This window comes from Myotis nattereri, assembly GCF_964212035.1.
Source record: "Myotis nattereri genome assembly, chromosome: 1".
NCBI classification, from domain to species: domain Eukaryota; kingdom Metazoa; phylum Chordata; class Mammalia; order Chiroptera; family Vespertilionidae; genus Myotis; species Myotis nattereri.
This window is the reverse complement of record NC_138075.1, coordinates 8,816,367-8,835,579: the sequence shown is the minus strand read 5'-3', so window position 1 is coordinate 8,835,579 and position 19,213 is coordinate 8,816,367. Positions and strand designations below refer to the sequence as shown.

The 19,213-nt window shown below is 54.1% G+C and overlaps 1 protein-coding gene across 1 annotated transcript; it reads right to left on the bottom strand.

Annotated features, from left to right (window-relative positions):
* Window positions 1-1,358: 1,358 nt before the first annotated feature.
* On the bottom strand, window positions 1,359-18,251 carry LOC308533549 (uncharacterized protein; the record flags this gene model as incomplete). Its single annotated transcript, XM_081111583.1, has 10 exons — window positions 18,008-18,251; window positions 14,722-14,828; window positions 14,136-14,273; window positions 13,366-13,500; window positions 12,598-12,732; window positions 11,694-11,941; window positions 8,215-8,358; window positions 6,546-6,617; window positions 6,067-6,242; window positions 1,359-1,396 (listed from the first exon to the last, which is right to left on the bottom strand). The coding sequence occupies exons 1-10, from the start codon at window positions 18,084-18,086 to the stop codon at window positions 1,359-1,361; spliced, it is 1,272 nt and encodes a 423-aa protein (XP_080967709.1). The 5' UTR covers window positions 18,087-18,251.
* Window positions 18,252-19,213: the final 962 nt, after the last annotated feature.

The window sequence follows — 19,213 nt, the reverse complement described above, 5'->3', positions numbered from 1 at the left end:
GTCCCCCAAGAATGGTATACAGGTTAGACTCCCGATAAACATGAATGACTCCCTATGGAATATAAACATGGAGTGTTCCCCAAGAATGGTACACAGTTCAGACTCCCGATAAACATGAATGACTCCCTATGGAATATAAACATGGAGTGTCCCCCAAGAATGGTACACAGGTCAGACTCCCGATAAAATGAATGACTCCCTATGGAATATAAATATGGAGTGTCCCCCAAGAATGGTACACAGGTCAGACTCCTGATAAACATGAATAACTCCTTATGGAATATAAACATGGAGTGTCCCCCAAGAATGGTACACAGGTCAGACTCCCGCTAAACATGAATGACTCCATATGGAATATAAATATGGAGTGTCCCCCAAGAATGGTACACAGGTCAGACTCCCGATAAACATGAATGACTCCCTATGGTATATAAACATGGAGTGTTCCCCAAGAATGGTACACAGGTCAGACTCCCGATAAACATGAATGACTCCCTATGGTATATAAACATGGAGTGTCCCCCAAGAATGGTACACAGAGGTTAGACTCCCAACAAACATGAATGACTCCCTATGGAATATAAACATGGTGTGTCCCCCAAGAATGGTACACAGAGGTCAGACTCCCGATAAACATGAATGACTCCCTATGGAATATAAACATGGTGTGTCCCCCAAGAATGGTACACAGAGGTCAGACTCCCGATAAACGTGAATGGCTCCCTATGGAATGTAAATGTAGGGTGGTCCAAAAAATGTGCGCACAGTGAAAAGAAATAATAAATCAGTTCCCGAAGGAATAGAATGGCTGCCTTTTGAACATATAGGGCGTCCCCCCCAAATGTACACACAGGTGCGACTCTGGTGGAAGAGAATGACCCCCAATGGAACGGATGGTAGAGTTCCAAAAAAATGTGCACACACTTTAACAGCTGTCAATTCACTGAATTTTCACCTTTTTAAGTTTAACTCACTTGAAGAAATGGGTGAAGCCAGACTGAGCTTTGAACAAAGAAAATTTCTGCACTAGGCTTTTTATGGGGACACATAAAAGATAAAAGTCGACGGCAGACAACAGACGATGGTGAGGAGTCCAGGGCAGCTGTGGAGAGAGATATGCACACACACCCACCGCAGGAACGGTTCTTGGTGTTGGCACCTCCATCGCTCGCCTCAGTTCTGGCGCTGCTGCTGAGGAAGCAATGGAATCGCAAACACCGAGAGCCGCTGCTCTGTGTGCGCATCCTCTGTCCGCAGCGGCCTCGATGCCTGCACTGTGGCCCGTTCGGGACCAGACACCTCATCCTTTGTGTGTCCCCAGAAGCAAGTCCAGAGGATACATCTCCTTTGTTCAAAGCTTAGTCTGGCTTCACCCATTCCGTCAAATCCGTGAGCCCTGAAATGGAGTGAAAACGGAGTTATCAGCTGTGAAAGTGTATTTACATTTGGGGGGACACCCTGTAGTACATATATTTGGGGGGACACCTCAAAGCACATCTACTTCACGAGGGTGAACACATGTATGTAATAGATTAAATTTGGTTTCCACCCCAGGAAGTCACTCAAGGAATAATAAAGTCTCATGCTCGATGGGGGACACTGGGGCGCTGCAGCCACTTTCACATCAGGCTGCACGTGCCTCTCGCACACGCTCCCCTCTGCACACTGTGGACACTTGCTGGGAGGGGGCGGGCAGGGCTTTTCTTGCCCCATAGCCCCGGCCGGGCAGACCCAGTGTTTACAGAAAGTGAGCAGGTGGCCCAGGAGCCAGCTGGAGAGAGGCAAAGCCTGAGGCCACCTGCCTGGAAGGCCGCCCTGGCCTGAAGGACGTGGGGCCCAGGCCTGACTTGGCAACGCTCTGGCTTAACAGTGAGCCTGACACCAGGGTCCACCAGGACCTCAAGGTCTTGTCGTTTGGCTGGTCTGGGCTTCTCCTGGGACCACCAGGCTTCTGGGAGAGGGAGTCGGGAGTCCGGACCACGAGGCCCAGCCTGAGAGAGTGCGTGCGTGCGTGTATCTGCTCACCCGCACACGCACACGCACCGCACGCTTAAATGGAGGTGAGGTAGCTAACACGTGTCCTAAGGGGCACGCTCACAGAGTGGCAGCCTCGGGGATGTCGGTCTGTCATTGCAGTGTGAGCATCCCCAGGCCAAAGTGCATTTGTTCACAAGATTCCAGTGGCTGGAGCGTCAGACAGGAGTTCCACATGGGGTGACCCTTAGGGCGGGCGCAGTGTTGTCACTAACGGGACCAATGGAAGCAGCACGGGAACCCCTTTCCGAGTTCTACAGCCGCTCCGGGCACCGCAGGCGGACGGGAGAGGAGGCCGTTGTCCTCAGAGGCACGTTGGTAGTTTGAAGGCTCGGGAGCTGCTGTGGGGTCAGGAGGAGGGGCCACTATGGGTCCTCTGGCCTTTCCGTACGGGTCATTGGTGGCTTTCCTTTTTTTTTTCTCCATAAATGAGGGAGGGTATTTGGTGAGGAGCTGGTAAAGGGAAAGGAATCTCGAGTGTCTGGGAAAGGGAGAGCCTATTTAGAAGGGGGTGGGATGTCCGAGGATGACCAGCACTGAAGGCGCTTCCACCAAGCCGGGGGGGCCGCTGGTGACTTGTCTGTCTTCTTCCTTTTGCTCTTTTTGGGCCGAGCGGCTACATTGTCATCCGCAGATAACCCAAGAGAAGAAGGAAAAAGAAAACAACACAAAACAGCAAATAAATGAACTGAATAATAACAAATGATGCTACATTCGCTAACCATACTTGGGAAACCAGAATCCTGTCCAGCCCAGGAGAGATGGAAACAATACCCACGGCACAACCAGAATCAGGACTCGGTGAATCATTTAGGCTCCGACTCCATTTAGTTAATTTAGTGGCACCCTTGTGCCAATGCTTTACTTAGCACGTGAGAAGTCTATATTGCTCTAGGAGCTGATGTGTTAAACCATTTTTCAGTTTCAATGTGTTAAATTATTTAAAAAGTAGTTTATTAATTTAGGACCTGCCTTTTCATATTCATCCTTTTTAAAAATGTTTTTATTGATTTCAGAGAGAGGAAGGGAGAGAGAAATAGAAAGATCAATGATGTTTCTATCATGGATTGGCTGCCTCCCAAAGGTCCCCTCCTGGGAATCAAGCCCACAACCCAGGCACGTGCCCTGACCAGGAATCAAACCGTGACCTCCAGGTTCATGGGACGATGCTCAACCAACTGAGCTGCACCAGCTGGGCTTACTCATCCCTTTTCATGACAGGCTTCCTGACACCTTGGTGACACACACTACCTCCTGCTCCTGTTCAAAGACCTTGGAACATGTAACGGTATGTTTCTGTAGTAAAACTGTCGACCTCAACTCTTCACTAATACTTTTTTTCTTAAATCCTCACTGGAGGATTTTTTTCCATTGATCTTTAGAGAGAATGTGGAAATGGGGGAGGAGACACACAGAGAGAGAGAGAGAGACAGAGAGAGAGAGAGAGAGAGAGAGAGAGAGAGAGAGAGGATAAGTGTGAAAATAATGAGAGTACCTACCTCTGCCAAAATAGCTAGAGCTCTACCTCCTTTGGATGCCAAAACACCCTCAACATCAAGAATTATTCCTGTTTAGTCCTAGCTGGTTTCGCTCCCTGGATAGAGCATAGGCCTGCGGACTCAAGGGTCTCAGGTTTGATTTCGGCCAAGGGCACATGCCCAGGATGCTGCTCAATCCCCAGTAGGGGGCGTGCAGGAGGCAGCCAATCAATGATTCTCATTATTGATGTTTCTATCTACCTTATCCTTCCTCTCTGAAATCAATAAAAAATATATTTTGAAAAAATATTCCTGTTTAGATTCCTACATATCCTCGACTCTAAACCTACCCTCATGGCCTTTCAATTACAGTCTGACCAGAGCAGACAATTGGTCTAACTTTCTGAGCATGTCATGTACATGAACATAACTGATTCACCCGATTTCTGATTAAGGATTCAAGTCTATAGAGCAGCGGTTCTCATCCTGTGGGTCACGACCCCTTTCGGGGTTGAACGACCCTCTCACAGGGGTCGCCTAAGACCATCGGAAAACACATGCATAGTTACATATTGTTTTTGTGATTAATCACTATGCTTTAATTATGTTCCATTTATAACAATGAAAATACATCCTGGATATCAGATATTTACATCACGATTCATAACAGTAGCAAAACTACAGTTATGAAGTAGCAACGAAAATAATTTTATGGTTGGGGGTCACCACAACATGAGGAACTGTATGAAAGGGTCACGGCATTAGGAAGGTTGAGAACCACAGCCAAAGAGGAACCTAGGTTACTTCTTTCCCCACAGCGCCACCTGCTGACCACAGCTCCCACCACAGGATAAGGACCCATTACTCAATGCTAGGACCCCAGGCGGGCTCAGCATCTTCAGGGACCAAAGCAGCTTGAAGTGCAGGCAGTGCTCACAGGGGTTAAAGTTCAGGCCCCGTATCCGTCAGACCCGGGTTCAGATCCCAGTTCCAACACTTACTCTCTGGGCCAGTGCTTAATCCTGGCAAACCTCACTTTCCCAGCTCTGAACAGGGGACAGGAATGGTGCCGACCTCACCTGGCAGTTAGAACCAAAGGCGATAGATAGAGCGGGTCAACTGCCTAAAGGGTGCTGAGCCCAGGAAGCACCATTGCACGGCTGCCGTTACTCACATTTACCACTGACCTGCCCATTCATGGACCCCAACGACAGTCTGGATCAGTCAAGCACTTTTTTCTCTGAAAGGTTTGCCAACTCCATTAGGCTGATTATAGTCATTAAGTCAACTTAGACAATAACACAAGTTGAGGTGGTAAAAGTCACAACATTTAAGGAGCCAGTATGAAAGCTTCATGATCATTTCCCTGCACGTGAGCTTTTGACCTAATTCACCTGCTGTAAAGACTGGGCATGCAAGCACTAGTCCCCAAACAGTGGGCATGCGTGTGCACACCTCATTTTAGCATCTCCAGTGACACACCGGGACTGGAAGTGGTGACTGCCACCTGGAGAGGCTTGTGCACACGTCACACTCAGAAGGCGGCTTGGCACAGGCCCTGGGCCCTGTCAGCTACTGTAATGCCAGCCGCTGAGAGCACACGAGTCTCAGGCACGGCCCTGGTCCTCAGAAAGCCCTAGTGTCCTTCATAAAATTTACTTTCTCAGGAGGCTTGTTGGGCAGGTTTGTAGGTAAATAATGTAGACAATGATATTTAAACTTGAATTTGAAGACGAAACCACATTTAAGACGATGGCTTTGTTTAATCGATTGTAAGATGCACATTTTCACCCCCAAACCTTACATCTCTGAAATCAGGATGCAGCTTCGAGCATCTCTCCCATCTCGGTCGGCGAGGTGGCAATTCCGACAAAATCATCACTGCCACCACCCGTTCATTTCCTTTCTATGAGCACATAATCATACAGCTTACAATGGCCAGCCTCTTAGATCCGATGAAACATATGCAGGACATCAACTAGAAACCCATTTCAGAACCTCTGGCTCACTCCCACCCCAGCCCTAATTGTCCAGGTACAGCGCCCCCTGGTGGGAGGACTCAAGGCCAGGAAGGTGGGAGAAGAGAACTGCACCTGCTTTTCAGAGGGACAGAGAGCTCAGCCCCCGAGGCCGTGCTGAAGACCTTGCACGTGTCCATTACGTATTAAATGCACAGGGATCTCCCTCCAGAAATGGCTTATCCCAGGCCTGGCAGATACAACGAAACCCCAAAACTTACCCTCTTGGGCTCTCTCTGTAGTTACTCTATGGAGATCCGCTCTGGACATTCCAGGACCCACCACCTGTATGTGATGGGCGAGGCTTCTCGTGCTAAAGGAACTAAATTGTTCTGGGACGAAACTCCCACAACACTGACGTGGGTTTATATTTTCTATTTGGCTGTTCACATACCTAAGTGGGGAGCACACCCCCTTCAGGCGCCTACACACGTGTGCACACCCAGCACGCCATCTCGTTGGTGCTGCCCTGTCCACGAGGGAGACCTGAGGTCCTCCCCTTCATTTCCCACCTGGAGCCAAGGCACTCCTCCTACCTTTGCCCACAGGCACACTGTGGGTGTCTCGCTCTTTCATCCGGTATGAGCATGATGGCGTGGCCTCCAGGGTCCCGGGAGGGCGGTCTGGGGTCGGCTCCGCTGGTTCTCTAGAACCGTTGCTTTTGTGTTTGAAGAGTTTGATGACGGCTCTGGCTCCGATCCAGCGCTTTTTCCTATTAGAAGTAGAGGCTTAGGACTCCGCCAACCCTCACTGTCCCTCCTCCGGGCCAGTGGCTGTAAATCTGGGGATCAGAAGGACGGAGCTCTTCGCCAGCACCATCATCTTTGTATGTGGGGCTCAGGGGGTAGAACACAATTTGCAGTGAATTCACACAGACCCCACTCTGGACCTGCCATAGAGGGGAAGATGCGGGCCCAACAAACTGGTCACTGCTATAGATTCTACGGCTTTCCCCACTCGTGAGAGAGCAAGCGTTCTGTTCTGTGCTACAGTTACTGCCATTAAATCAACTCACTTCCTGGGAGCAGGATCCTTAGGTTCATAGGCGTCCAGGACTGTGTCCTCCTCCTCTTGTTTTCCTTCTTCTCTGTAAATAGAGGAGAAAGAGAAGCAATCTGGTTTTTAAAAGAAAACACGTAAATTGACTCAGCCCAGCCTGGGACCTGGCCGGGAAGGGCCGGCATTTTCTTGGGAATCAGACATCACGATGCTCATGGCCTTGTGATTGCTGAGTCAGGAAAATGGGGATGAAAGCTCGTGATGTGGGTCCGGGAACCCTAACACGTGGAGGCGGCCTGCTGAAGCACCGAGGATCAGGCTGAACGTCGTCTCCAGAGAGCAAGCCCCAAACTATGTGGGACTCGGGGTCGGAAACCCGTGGGCGATGACAGCTCAGACCCTGGTTTCCTTGCTGGAAAATGAGTTCCCTGGGTCGAGGCAGCTGCTCAGACTCCGTCAGTCATGAAGCTACTCAGACTGTCAGTCATGAAGCTACTCAGACCGTCAGTCATGAAGCTACCGAGGTAGATGGAAACATTGTCCTGGGGTAAGGATTAAAAAAAAAGATTAAAAAAGGAATGACCTTGCAGCCCGGGCCTGCCTCCCAGCTGACAGCCCTCAGAGGGTGTGTGTTCCCCACCAGGGTCTGCTCGGACGCTGACACTCCTTCCCCACCGGCTGGACCTGCCTGGCCCTGGAGGCACCTGAGTCTGTAGCCCCCAATACATATTAGAACAAGGCTGTGGGAAGGAAGGCTTCATGTGGCCGTGCCTCTGGGTTGAGACAAGACCTGGATTTGAATCCTGACTGGGCCACTGACTAGGAGCACGAACTTGAGCAAGTTATTGAATCTCTCTGAGCCTCTTTCCTCATCTGTTTTTTTTTTTTTAAAGAGGAATAACAATAACGCAGTTAATTCTCATGGTTCACAGTATAATGTCCTATCAAACCACCGAGAACACTCATTTAGTGGACACTGAAACTGTCCCCGCCGGTTCCTGTGAGTCTCAAATGCCGCTCCTTTATTCCCCATGAGGCTCAGCGCAGACTTGCACTTGGGGACACTGGACAGCCCTGCAGCACTCCACTTAGGGGCCATTTCAAACAGCGACATCGCCACCAAAAAGCACGAAAACAGAACTCCATGGCACTCAGTGGGCCACAGAAGGGACACTGGTTTGCAGTGTGAGAGCTGGAACAAGGCAGGAGCCAACGGTCTTGTTCAGCTTCCCCTGCAATGTGCCCATCGGCGACTCCAGTATCTCCCACTCTGGACAGGCCCATGAAAGGCTACGGCTGCCGATTTGGGGGTTCACGTGCATTTCAGGGAGGAGGTGAATTCACCAAGAGGGAATGCGTGAATGCCGGGGACCGAGCGCCTCTCCCTCGCGGGGTGGCTGGCGGTGGAGGATGAAGGGGCCCTCGCCCGATACAATCATCACCATCATCAAGGTGCAGGGGACGTCACCAAGCCTAGACACTGCAGCATCCCAGTGTCGCCAGTCCTCCCCTCCCGGCCACCAGCTGCGTGCCTTTACCTTGTGACCGTCCAGCTGTGACCATGACAGGGCTGGTAAAAATACACCATCACCAGGAGACTCGCTTGAGCTCGGCTCAGTGGGTGCTGAGTGAGTTGCTCCGAATGAAACCTGGCAGAGGCCAGTGCAGGGGGCGGAGGCGGTTACCTGTCAAGCTCCTGCCGCAGCCTCTCCTCCTCCTGGGCGGCCAGGGCGTTCGCCTCCTGCTCCTGTTTCAGAGCCTCCCTCTGGGTGTTCAGGAGCTTCCCCAGCTCCTGCAGGGATTCCTCGTGTAGGCGCTGGTCGTGCTCCCTGAGGAGGGAAACACCCGCTAGGCATCCACACACAGGAGGCTGCACAGCCTCCGGGAGCGGCTTCTCTCTGCAGAGCTGAGGGCGGCGGGGATGGACACAGGTCCCCTCCAGCCTGGAGCCGAGTCCCTCCTCCCACCCGACCCTTCTCCAGGGTCCCTTCCAGTCCCTGGGTAAGCAGCCTCTCTCCCTTAGCCCGCTGGGAACACCAACACTGTTTTCTGAACTCCCTGCCCTTCTAACAGAAACCAGCACAGATTCAGGGAATTCCACCCATGGGACAGCTGGCCCCCTCCCCACGGCCAGGGGAGCCCTCCGCCCAGCTCAGGAACAGAGTCTCCCTGGGCTGAGCCAGGCAGATGGGGCCAGAGGCCGGTCTGCTGGGGCCCAAGCAGCTGCCAGGGGCCAGTGGCACACAGGCACGGGCACACCCACACGCCCTGCTCCTCCAGGCACCCCCAAGTCCAGCCCTTCCCCTCCCCCTCACTCAGGGCTTTTATTTTCTTCCCCTCGCAGTGCTTACAGGGTCCGGCACAGCCTCTCTGGAGGCTGCAGAGAACAAGGGGGAGCCCCTGACCAGCCCCTGGCTGTCCCTCCGGCCTGCTGGAACCTCCCGGTCAGGTGACTGGGCAGCTCCTCGTGACTCATCCCCTTTCGCTCTTCCCCACGCAGGCAAATCCCTGTCCAGACCCCCTTCCTGACGTCTCCACACCCAGAGACAGGCTGACAGAGACCACCCAGGGTTCCAGGGTTTGCAGCCTCCATCTGCAGCCCTCCACCTCCACTCTACCACTCCCATCAGCTGTACTTGTACCATCTGCCAGGAGCCAAGACTCGGGGGGAGTCAGACTCAGAAACCTGCTGTGGCGGCTGCTGAAAGACAGGCCTCCTGTGGCCGTTAGCCACGGGCGGAGGCTGCCCCGACGTGGGAAGTGGCCAGTGGGGGAGGGGACCTGCCTGGCTTTCAGGGTGGTGATCGTTCTCCTCCAGATAAACAATTCTGGGAAAAGCCATACAGCTTTGCCAAGTGGCCATGGACCATTAGGGTTCCCAACTCCTGCTTCCCTGTTGTGTCTTGGAAAAGCACACGGATCAAGCACATTCCAACTGTTGGTAACCACCCTCCTGCAGGGCAGAGACTATGAGCCTCACTCCCCTGAGGCTCTGGGACGAAGCTTGACACCCAGGAAACGTGTGCCAGGGAGCGAAGGAGTGAGGGTTCCAGTCAGGTGTCAAGTGAAATGAATCGTGCTCCAGGCACCTCCACCTCCCACCCTGCAGCCCTGCTGCAGACAGACCATGGGCTCCAGCTCCCCGTGCAACCAGCAAAATCACTGAGTGACACAGGAGGTCTATCAAGCGAGGAGCTACCAGCAGAGCGACAATGAACTCCTCCTTCAGAGCCAGTCAGATGCCACTTGCACAAACCTTCCCTGTGTGAGCAGACATTAAGAATATCACGTCACTGTTATAATAAATCACTAAAGGCCTTGTGCACGAATTTTGTGCACAGGAGGATGGGTCCCTCAGCCCAGCCTGCACCCTCTCCAATCCGGGCACTCCTCTCACAATCTGGGACCACTGGCTCCTAACTCTTCTGCCTGCCTGCCTGCCTGATCACCCCTAACCACCAATGCCTGCCTGCCTGCCTGCCTGATCACCCCTAACCACCTCTGCCTGCTTGCCCGATCATCCCTAACCACCTCTGCCTGCTTGCCTGATCGCCCCTAACTGCCTCTGCCTCAGTCCCTGCACCCGGGATCCGGGTTTCCCTCCCTCTGGCCAGCCATAGGCGCCCAGGACCTCCAGCAGCTTCGCCTAGGCCAGCCGCGGGTGCCCTGAACCCCCACCTGGGACCCCTGGCAGCTTTGTCCAAGTCCCAGCTTTGTCAGGAAGGACATGTCTGGTCAGACTAATTAGCATATTACCCGTTTATTAGTATAGATAGGGCCTGAAGGATAAAGCTGGTAGGTGCCTGGTGAGGGGTGGGCACCTCAGGAGTTTCCCATCATTAGTCAGCTGGGTGCATTCCCACCACATCTACACACAGCACCACGCGCCCCCTAGATGCTCACTAAGCATCACGTGAATGTGGGATGGGTGCAGGAGGAGGCAGAGAGGGGGATGCCAAGAGGCAGGAGATGCTCATTCTGGCTGGAAGGAACAGAGTCTGATAGGAGCAGACGTCTCGGCACCCCTGAAGGATGGGGACCTGAGAGGATAAAGGGGGTGGGAGGCCCCAGAGAGTGGACAGGAAGCACTGGGTGAGCGTTTAAACGAATGTCATGGCCCCCACGCTCACGGCAGCAGCGGGCGCCCTCAGCAGGCTCTGCTGGCTCAGTGTCCTCCCGGGACCCTGTGATGGAAACTCCCCGCACCTCAGCTGCTTCCACTACTGAAGACCCCACATTTGCTCAGCGTCTTGTTGAGGAGGAATCAAGGAAAATACTGTGAGCAGGGATGTCTCACAAGCACAGGGAGTGGACGATAGACAGCTCTCTCCTGTGCTGCTCCACGTGTGGGAGCCTCTCTTTAGCCACATCCCTCCCGTCACCCCTGAGTTGGAATCCCGTGCACATCACACCTCCCCCAGGCTCTGAATGCTGCTGCACCTGCCCCGGACCTGGATCAATTGGGATCTGCCGGAGCAGGAGCTTGGGCGACGTTGGCTGACTACACACACACAAAGCCCTGATCGGGCAGAAGCGTAAAGTTGAGATTTGTGCATTTCAATGTACGTCGATTTTACCTTAAAAAAGGAGTATGGAGGTGGAGAGTCAGAGGTAAAGATGACATGAGATTGGCAGACTATTCCAGTACTGACGTCAGGGATGAGTACATGGGGCTCTCACTACACAATTCTGTACATTTCCATACATTCCAAAAGTTTCCAAAATTAAAAGTTAAACACACACACACACACACACACACACACAAGCACAGACTCTGAGACTTTGACAGGGAAGAAAAGGCCTGGAAGCTGGCAAGGCACGTCCCTGTAAATCGGCAGCTGTGGTGAACGTCCCTCCTTGTTCTTGGTTGGAGGGAAGAGAAAGAGGAGGAGGAAGAGGGGGCACGAGTCCCCAGGGGAGCAGGGACCCCAATGCTGACACATGGTTTCCCTGAGCCGGGATCAGCTGGGCACACCCATCTCCCCTCAGGGACCCTCCTGCCCCTCAGCCTCCAGCTGCACCCACCCCACATCGCTGAGGGGGACGTTCCATTCACTTCTCTTCCTGTGAAGCAGCAGATCCAGGGGAACCACGAGGGGCCAGAGCAAAGGGGGACGGGAGCCTGGAGAGCTCGCTAGTCACCCCGACCGTTGCCGGCACCCACCTACGCCTGAACGCCTTGCTCGCCATTTCCAGGGAACGGCGCAGCAGGGTCTTGTGGCGACTGTGCTCCTCCACGAGGGCCTGGTACTGCCCAGACAGCTGGTCATGGAGCGCCCCCAGGCATGTGTGGTCCTGCCGCAGGGCCTCGTGGACTTGAATCAGCTGCTCCAGCAGCTCGTACAGGTCCTCCCACTCCCTCTCCTTGGCCGCCTGCTGGTTCTTGGAGGCCAGAAGGGAAGGGTCCAGCTGCTGGGAGGGAAAAGGTGATGATGCCTCACCGGTGCCGGTCCAGGGAGTCACAGACTCTGCATCCCCGCACCCCCACATGCAGTGAGGGGCCAAGAGCAAGGCACCAAAATAGCAGGGACCCCCAGGGCAGGAAAACCCAGCTGTGCTGAGGGCAGTTCTACCAGTACTTAAGGAACTGCACTGGGAAGGCCCACAGAATAGACGGACTATCACAAGGTGCTACACATGTGACCTTTTTTGGGCAAATTATGCCCTTTCTCTGCATAAGCTCATTGGGTGCCCTCTTTGCCTACTTTGAAAAGCCTATTGAAGAAATGAGTAATAGAAAATTAGTAAGGACATAGAATATCTGAACAACATTACCAACCAATTTACCCTGATATTTACAGAACAACCATCCACCCAACACAGCCAGGAGCACCTCCCCTCTCCTCCCTCAAGTCCTGTCAATCAAAAACAAGATGGCCAGTGTCTCTGGGAGGCAACACCTATCCCTATCCCCTTGCCACAGTGAGAAATGCTGGTCTGAGCTGCAGCTGAGCCAGGAAACTGGTCACCCAGAAATCAGTGATCAATGACCAGGACACGGCTATGATCCTGGACGCTCCCTCTTGCAGGCAGGGGCGCCAGGGGAGGCATGCACTCTGGGGGCCTACCTGTGGGGCCTTCGACTGTAGGGTGTCTACTGCGTCGAGCACCTGCTTTAGGTCTTTCAATAGCTCCTTACTGATGTTCTCTAAGTTCTGGCTGTTGTCCTTTTCTATTTGCAGTTGCCCCTCCAACTCCAACATCTGCAGAGCCAAAGACTCAGCCCGTGTGAAAGTCCGTTTCACGGAGTGAACTTTACTTTAAAGCAACCCCCAAACGTGTCAGCCCATGGGACATTTTAACAGGCCTTTTCTCAAGGAAAAACCTTCCTGCCCACTTCCTGGGGAGGTACAACAGCCACTGACAACGCTGGCAGAGCGGGAAGAGGGAAGCCTGGCCCCTGGGTGGCATCACTGAGCCACTGCCCCAGCGCTGGGCTGCCTTCCCTGGCACTTGTTGTAGTGCCAGGCGAATCCACCCAGGGTTCTCAGGTGATCATGGACATTTGGAGCAGGATCGTTCTTTGTCCTGCGGGGCTGTCCCAGGGGCTGCAGGACACTGAGCAGCATCCCTGGCCTCACCGCACCACAGCCAGGAGCACCTTCCCTCTCCTCCCCCAAGTCCTGTCAATCAAAAACAAGATGGCCAGTGTCCCTGGGAGGCAATACCTGTCCCCACCCCCCTGCTGAGCTGAGAATTGGTGGTCTGAGCTGCAGCTGGGTGAGGAAACTGGTCACCCAGGAATCACTAATCAATGACCAGGACATGGCTGTGACCCTGGATGCTCCCTCTTGCAGGCATGGGCGCCAGGGGAGGCATGCGCTCTGGGGGCCTACCTGTGGGGCCTCTGCCTTTACGGTGTCTACTGCATCGAGCACCTGCTTTAGGTCTTTCAATAGCTCCTTACTGATGTTCTCTAAGTTCTGGCTGTTGTCCTTTTCTATTTGCAGTTGCCTCTCCAACTCCAACATCTGCAGAACCAAAGACCCAGCCCGTGTGAAAGTCCGTTTCACGGAGTGAACTTTACTTTAAAGCAAAGCCCAAATGTGTCACCCCAAGAAACACTTCAACAAGCCTTTTCTCAAGGAAAAACCTTACTGCCCACTTCCTGGGTAGATACAACAGCCACTGACAACGCTGGCAGAGCGGGAAGAGGGAAGCCTGGCCCCTGGGTGGCATCACTGAGCCACTGCCCCAGCGCTGGGCTGCCTTCCCTGGCACTTGTTGTAGTGCCAGGCGAATCCACCCAGGGTTCTCAGGTGATCATGGACATTTGGAGCAGGATCGTTCTTTGTCCTGCGGGGCTGTCCCAGGGGCTGCAGGACACTGAGCAGCATCCCTGGCCTCACCGCACCACAGCCAGGAGCACCTTCCCTCTCCTCCCCCAGGTCCTGTCAATCCAAAACAAGATGGCCAGTGTCCCTGGGAGGCAATACCTGTCCCCATCCCTCTGCTGCAGCTGAGGATTGTTGGTCTGAGCTGCAGCTGGGTGAGGAAACTGGTCACCCAGGAATCACTGATCAATGACCAGGACGTGGCTGTGACCCTGGATGCTCCCCCTTGCAGGCAGGGGTGCCAGGGGAGGCATGCGCTCTTGGGGGCCTACCTGCAGGGCTCTGTCTGCCTTCAGGGTGTCAACTTCATGGCGCAGCTGCTCTAGTTCTTTCACGAGCTCCGCAGTGAAGGTCTCCCACTCCTGGTTGCTGTCCTTCTCCTGCAATAGCTGCAACCGCAACTCTTCCATCTGCAGAGCCAAAGACCAGCAGTGAAGCGGCCCAGCCGAGGTCCTGCACACACGTGCGTGGCTTCCATGCTGCTTCCCTCCCAGGCCGCCTGTGCTTTCTAACAGGGCGCTGCTCTCCTTTCAGGAAGCACTTACTGTGTGCTCGGACCCTTGACCTGCACTAACTCATACGATCCTCACAACACCTACAGGGGGCACAGCGTCACTCCCATCTCACAGAGGAAGATGAAGGCCATGGGGCACAGAGACGTCCATAGTGCCCGCTCACTCTGCTGCAGGGACAGGTCATGCTGCCTCGGGACTCTGCTGCAGGAGGACTCGTGTCCCGCTCCCATCACTGTGGCTGCCCTGCACCCCGCATTTCTCCCAGCTGCGCATCCTCACCGACACCTGGGTGCTCCCCTGGCCACCTGCTTGCCTGTCTGTTCAGGACACCACCCACCATTACCTCCTTCCGGAGCTGCTGGTTCTCCTCCTTCAGCTCCGCATACTCAATGCTGCTTTCCTGCAGGGCGATGGGGGCCCCCTGCAGCTCCTGTGCAATCCGGCTGGAGGCTAAAGAGCAAAGTCGAGTCAGAGCCCAGATTCCAGGGCCTGGGCTTTCACTCTCTGCCCTCGGCCCCGAGACAACCGTCACCCCAAGCCCTAGGTCCAGGAGCCTGGGTTGGTTGGCTGGGTGCCCTCCGTTGTCCACAGGGTGCTGTTGCTGTCGGCACCTGAGAGCTCCCCAGGGGGTGACGGCCCCTCTGCTGCCTCAGCTGGTGCCTGGTAGGGAGGCAACCCAGAGCTAAGCAGAAAGAAGGTGACGGTGGAGAGGCCAATGGAAAACCTGAAGATAGTAGAACTGGTGGAACCACTTTTTACCAAGTTCTAACCTAGCCACCAAGTCAGGGATTTCAGAGACTAACAGAGATGGCAAAGAGATGGCATTTTCTGTGCCAGCCCTCAGAGTGGTGGGGGTCTGGGTGGCTCAGCTGAGGGTGTGTGTGTGGGGGGGTGATAATTGACCAGTGTGTCTGCAGGTGGTAGAGGCTCTGCGGCAAGTATGTCCAGTACTTACCATCCCTGGACAGGGCCTTCGGACAGATTTCATTTTGTGCTTTCACAATTGCATTGAAAAAAGAAGGAGACAGTATATCTAAATTGCTTGAGAAAGTCTAAGCGAGATCAACATGAGGTAAAGACAGACGAAGGCAGATTGCCTCCTTTGCTTTTAAACAGCTTGAACGCAGAACAGAAAAGGGAGCAGAGACCCGAGAAGAACCGGAGTTCTCAGCCCCTTCCTGCCACAAGCAGGTGCGTGACTTTAGGTAAATGAACGTATGAGGGGTCAGGGTGCTCCCTCACCTGGCCCTCCAGGGCCACATCCTCACCCAGAGCCTTATCACACTGCACTGCTCCTAGGGCTGCACCCCACCTGCTTCCTATTCACCCCCTCGGGGCTGGAAGGACCTAGAGGGGATGCCGGTTGTCACCACAGCACCTGAAGCTGGACGTTCCCATCTCCCACCAAGGACAGCAGCACAGACCCAAGAAGCCAGAACAGAATGAAGACCCGAAGCAGCAGGCAGCTCAGCAGTGGAGCAAATGAACCTTCGTGGTCCAACCCCAGCTCAGTGCACACCACAGACAAACACACCTGCTGTCAACACATGGAAACTCACCAAGGGCTTCATCCTGCCAAGGCTACCAATGACACTAACAGCCGAAAACTCCACTAAGTCACAACCTGTGCTCATTCAGATTTCGCTTTAAAAATAACAGTTTTAAAAATTGGGGTGAGCCCAGTCAGCGTGGCTCAGCGGTAGAGTGCCAACCTATGAACCAGGAGGTCATGGTTCAATTCTAGGTCAGGGCATATGCCCAGGTTACAGGCTCCATGCCTAGTATGGGGCGCGCAGGAGGCAGCCGATCAATGTTTCTCGTTCATCTTTGATGTTTCTATCTCTCTCTCCCTCTCCCTTTCTCTCTGAAATCAATAAAAAAAAATATGGTAAGAAGATTGGGGTGAACTATCTACAACACTGGGTTCACCGTTTGAACTATTTTTCAGGGTATGGTTCTGTGGCATTAGATGCGTCCCCACTGACCTGCAACTCACCCCGCCCACCTCCTGTCTCACTCAGTGCCTCACACCCGGCTCTGTGCTCCTGGGAAATGATGGTGAAGGATCTCCAAGAGCAGCAGTGGAGCTAATGACCAGCCTCATTTCCTCTTCCCTAAAGGCCAGCGCCTCAGAGGCTCTTGAGAGGACACAACAGTTTATTGGGAAAACAAGCAATGGTTCTCTACTGGGCGCTGCGCTCACGAGCACCCCCAGAGCCAGAGCCATGGGGATCTTTTCATCCAACAAGGGCGATGGGGACAGCCATCCTTTGTTGGTGCCCCGGGGGCCAGGCCCGGCGTGAGGCTTCACCGGCTCCTCTCAGGAGACACCACAGCAATCCTGCGAGGCAGCTTCATTACCCCATTTTGCAGATAAGAAAACGGAGGTTTAAAGAGGTCACCTGGCCAACAGGTGGAGGAGCCAGGACTTGAAGCCAGGCCTTTCTGACTCAAGAAGCCACCACACCATCCACGCAAAAGTCCATTCACGCTTTGCTCATGAGCTGCCAGCGAAGCAGCAGGAGTGGGAACACCAAGAAGTAGTCACGGGCACTGACCTGAAGGGGCTCACAAACTACACAGGGGGCCTGAGTCAGGGGGGCTTCCCAACCCACCAGCCTCCCTGGTCTCTAACAGAAACATCAGGTCTGAGAGGTCCCTGCCAGCCGCACCACTCCTGCGTTCCACCAGGGGGCGGTGTCCTCCCCATGAACCTGAGCTCCCAGAGCAGAGATCCCTGTTGTGCCCACCCTTGGTCCCAGGAGTGCTGAGACTCCAAATCACAGAGAACCGACTCCTCACACAGATTCATAGTTCAATGAACTGATTTTAGGTTTGGAACTGATGGGGACCCTTGAAGAGAAGGACTATCCAGCTGCTCTCAACAGCCTCTCCATGATGCTTAGGAATGTGGATCAGAATTGGAAAAGCAGCACCTCCCCCACCCCCCAAACCAGCCCAAGGCCCTCCTGTGCGCTGCAGAGATCTAAGTGCACCTTCGCAGGCACCCTCAGGTGCACGTGATGTTGTTGAGCACAGAGACTGGCTACTTGTTTGCCGGGTGCACTGCCTGCCCCTGGCCAACCCCACACCTCCTCTGGGGGCTGTGAGGGGGCAAACACAACAGAGAGGGGAAAAGGCCTGGTTCCCTTGAGAAGCAGACACTTAGCAGGCCCTGCCCAGGGAGACAGAGAACAGACTGCACCCATCTGCCTGATGATGACATGGACGGAGGAAATCAGCCCAGGCCGGTTCTAATGCAGGTTAGTGACCACTGGGGAAGGCTCCTGCCATCCAGAGCTTTCAATCTCCCACGGACAGATCTAAGACATCCTCTGGGCGTCAGCGTGCTGTCATCTGGAAGCTCCTGGGACTGTCCACATGGGGGCTGAGAAATCTGGCAACACTTACTTTGTAGTTCATGTCCTGACTTCAAGGCTGCCAGACCCTGCATGTTCTCCTTGGGGAGAATTGCAATAAAACAGTTCCAAATGGCCCTTGAAGAAAATCCTATTCACTTGGGGTGACGATGGGCTGACACATGAGATTCAGAGCCAAGGGCTCAGCTCCCTGGATGAGGGAGAAACCGCGGCCAGCCTGGCTCCCAGGCAGCAGGGGCTGCTACCCACCTTCTGACTGCTGCTCCATCTCCCAGCTCAGGTGGTCGGGCTGGTTCATCCTCTGGACCTGTTCAGCCTCGAGGGCCATGCTGTCCCCCAACAGCTCCTTAAGGAGCTGCTGGGGGATGTGTCCACGATCCTAGTGCAGGAAGAGGGGAGTGGTGAGGATGCCCCCATGCCACCCTCTGGACAGGCCCCATGCATCCACCCTCATTCCCCCAGGATGAAGGGCCTCCATGCACCTGCTCACTTCCAAAAACACAGCTGCACAGAAGTGACACCAACACAGGGCCCGGATGGAAGACCTACAGCCACTAAAAGAAATGCTGACCCAGTGGCCTAGGTGATGAAGACACCCAACGTCTCTGAGTGGTGTCTGAACCAAGTGGCATACAACACAGGCTTTAAAGCAAGTAATGTGATGACAGGCTGCTCTGCGGCCCCTTAGCAGGTTTAACATGTCTTGGAAAGGCCGAAGGGACTCCCAAATCACAGCTCAACCTACATCCTAAACACCAATAGATACCCTTTTTGCAACAGTCACTCACACACATCCATTATTAGAGAAAAGCAACAGAGCAGTCAAGCCTTCTCCTATATATATATATATATATATATATATATATATATATATATATATATACACACACACACACACACACACACACACTAGAGGCCCGGTGCACAAAAATTTGTGCACTCGGCGGGGGGGGGAGTGGGGGGAAGTCCCTCAGCCTGGCCTGTGCCCTCTCGCAGTCTGGGACCCCTCAGGAGATAACGACCTGCTGGCTTAGCCACGCTCCCTGGGGGATCGGGCCCAAGCTGGCAGTCAGACATCCCTCTGGCAGCCCGGCAGCCCTCAGGGGATGTCCACTTACCAGCAGGGAGCAGACCTAAGCTGCAGTCGGACATCCTTAGTGCTGCTGAGGAGGCGGGAGAGGCTCCCACCACCACAGCTGTCCTGGCAGCCATCAGCCTGGCTTGTGGCTGAGCAGAGCTTCCCCTGTGGGAGCGCACTGACCACCAGGGGACAGCTCTTGCATTGAGCATCTGCCCCCTGGTGGTCAGTGTGTGTCATAGTGACCAGTCATTCACTGTCGTTCTGCTGTTAGCATCAATTTGCATATTACCCTTTTATTATATAGGATAGAGGCTTGGTGCACAGATGGAGGCCGGCTGGTTTGCCATGAAGGGTGTCCCGGATCAGGGTGAGCG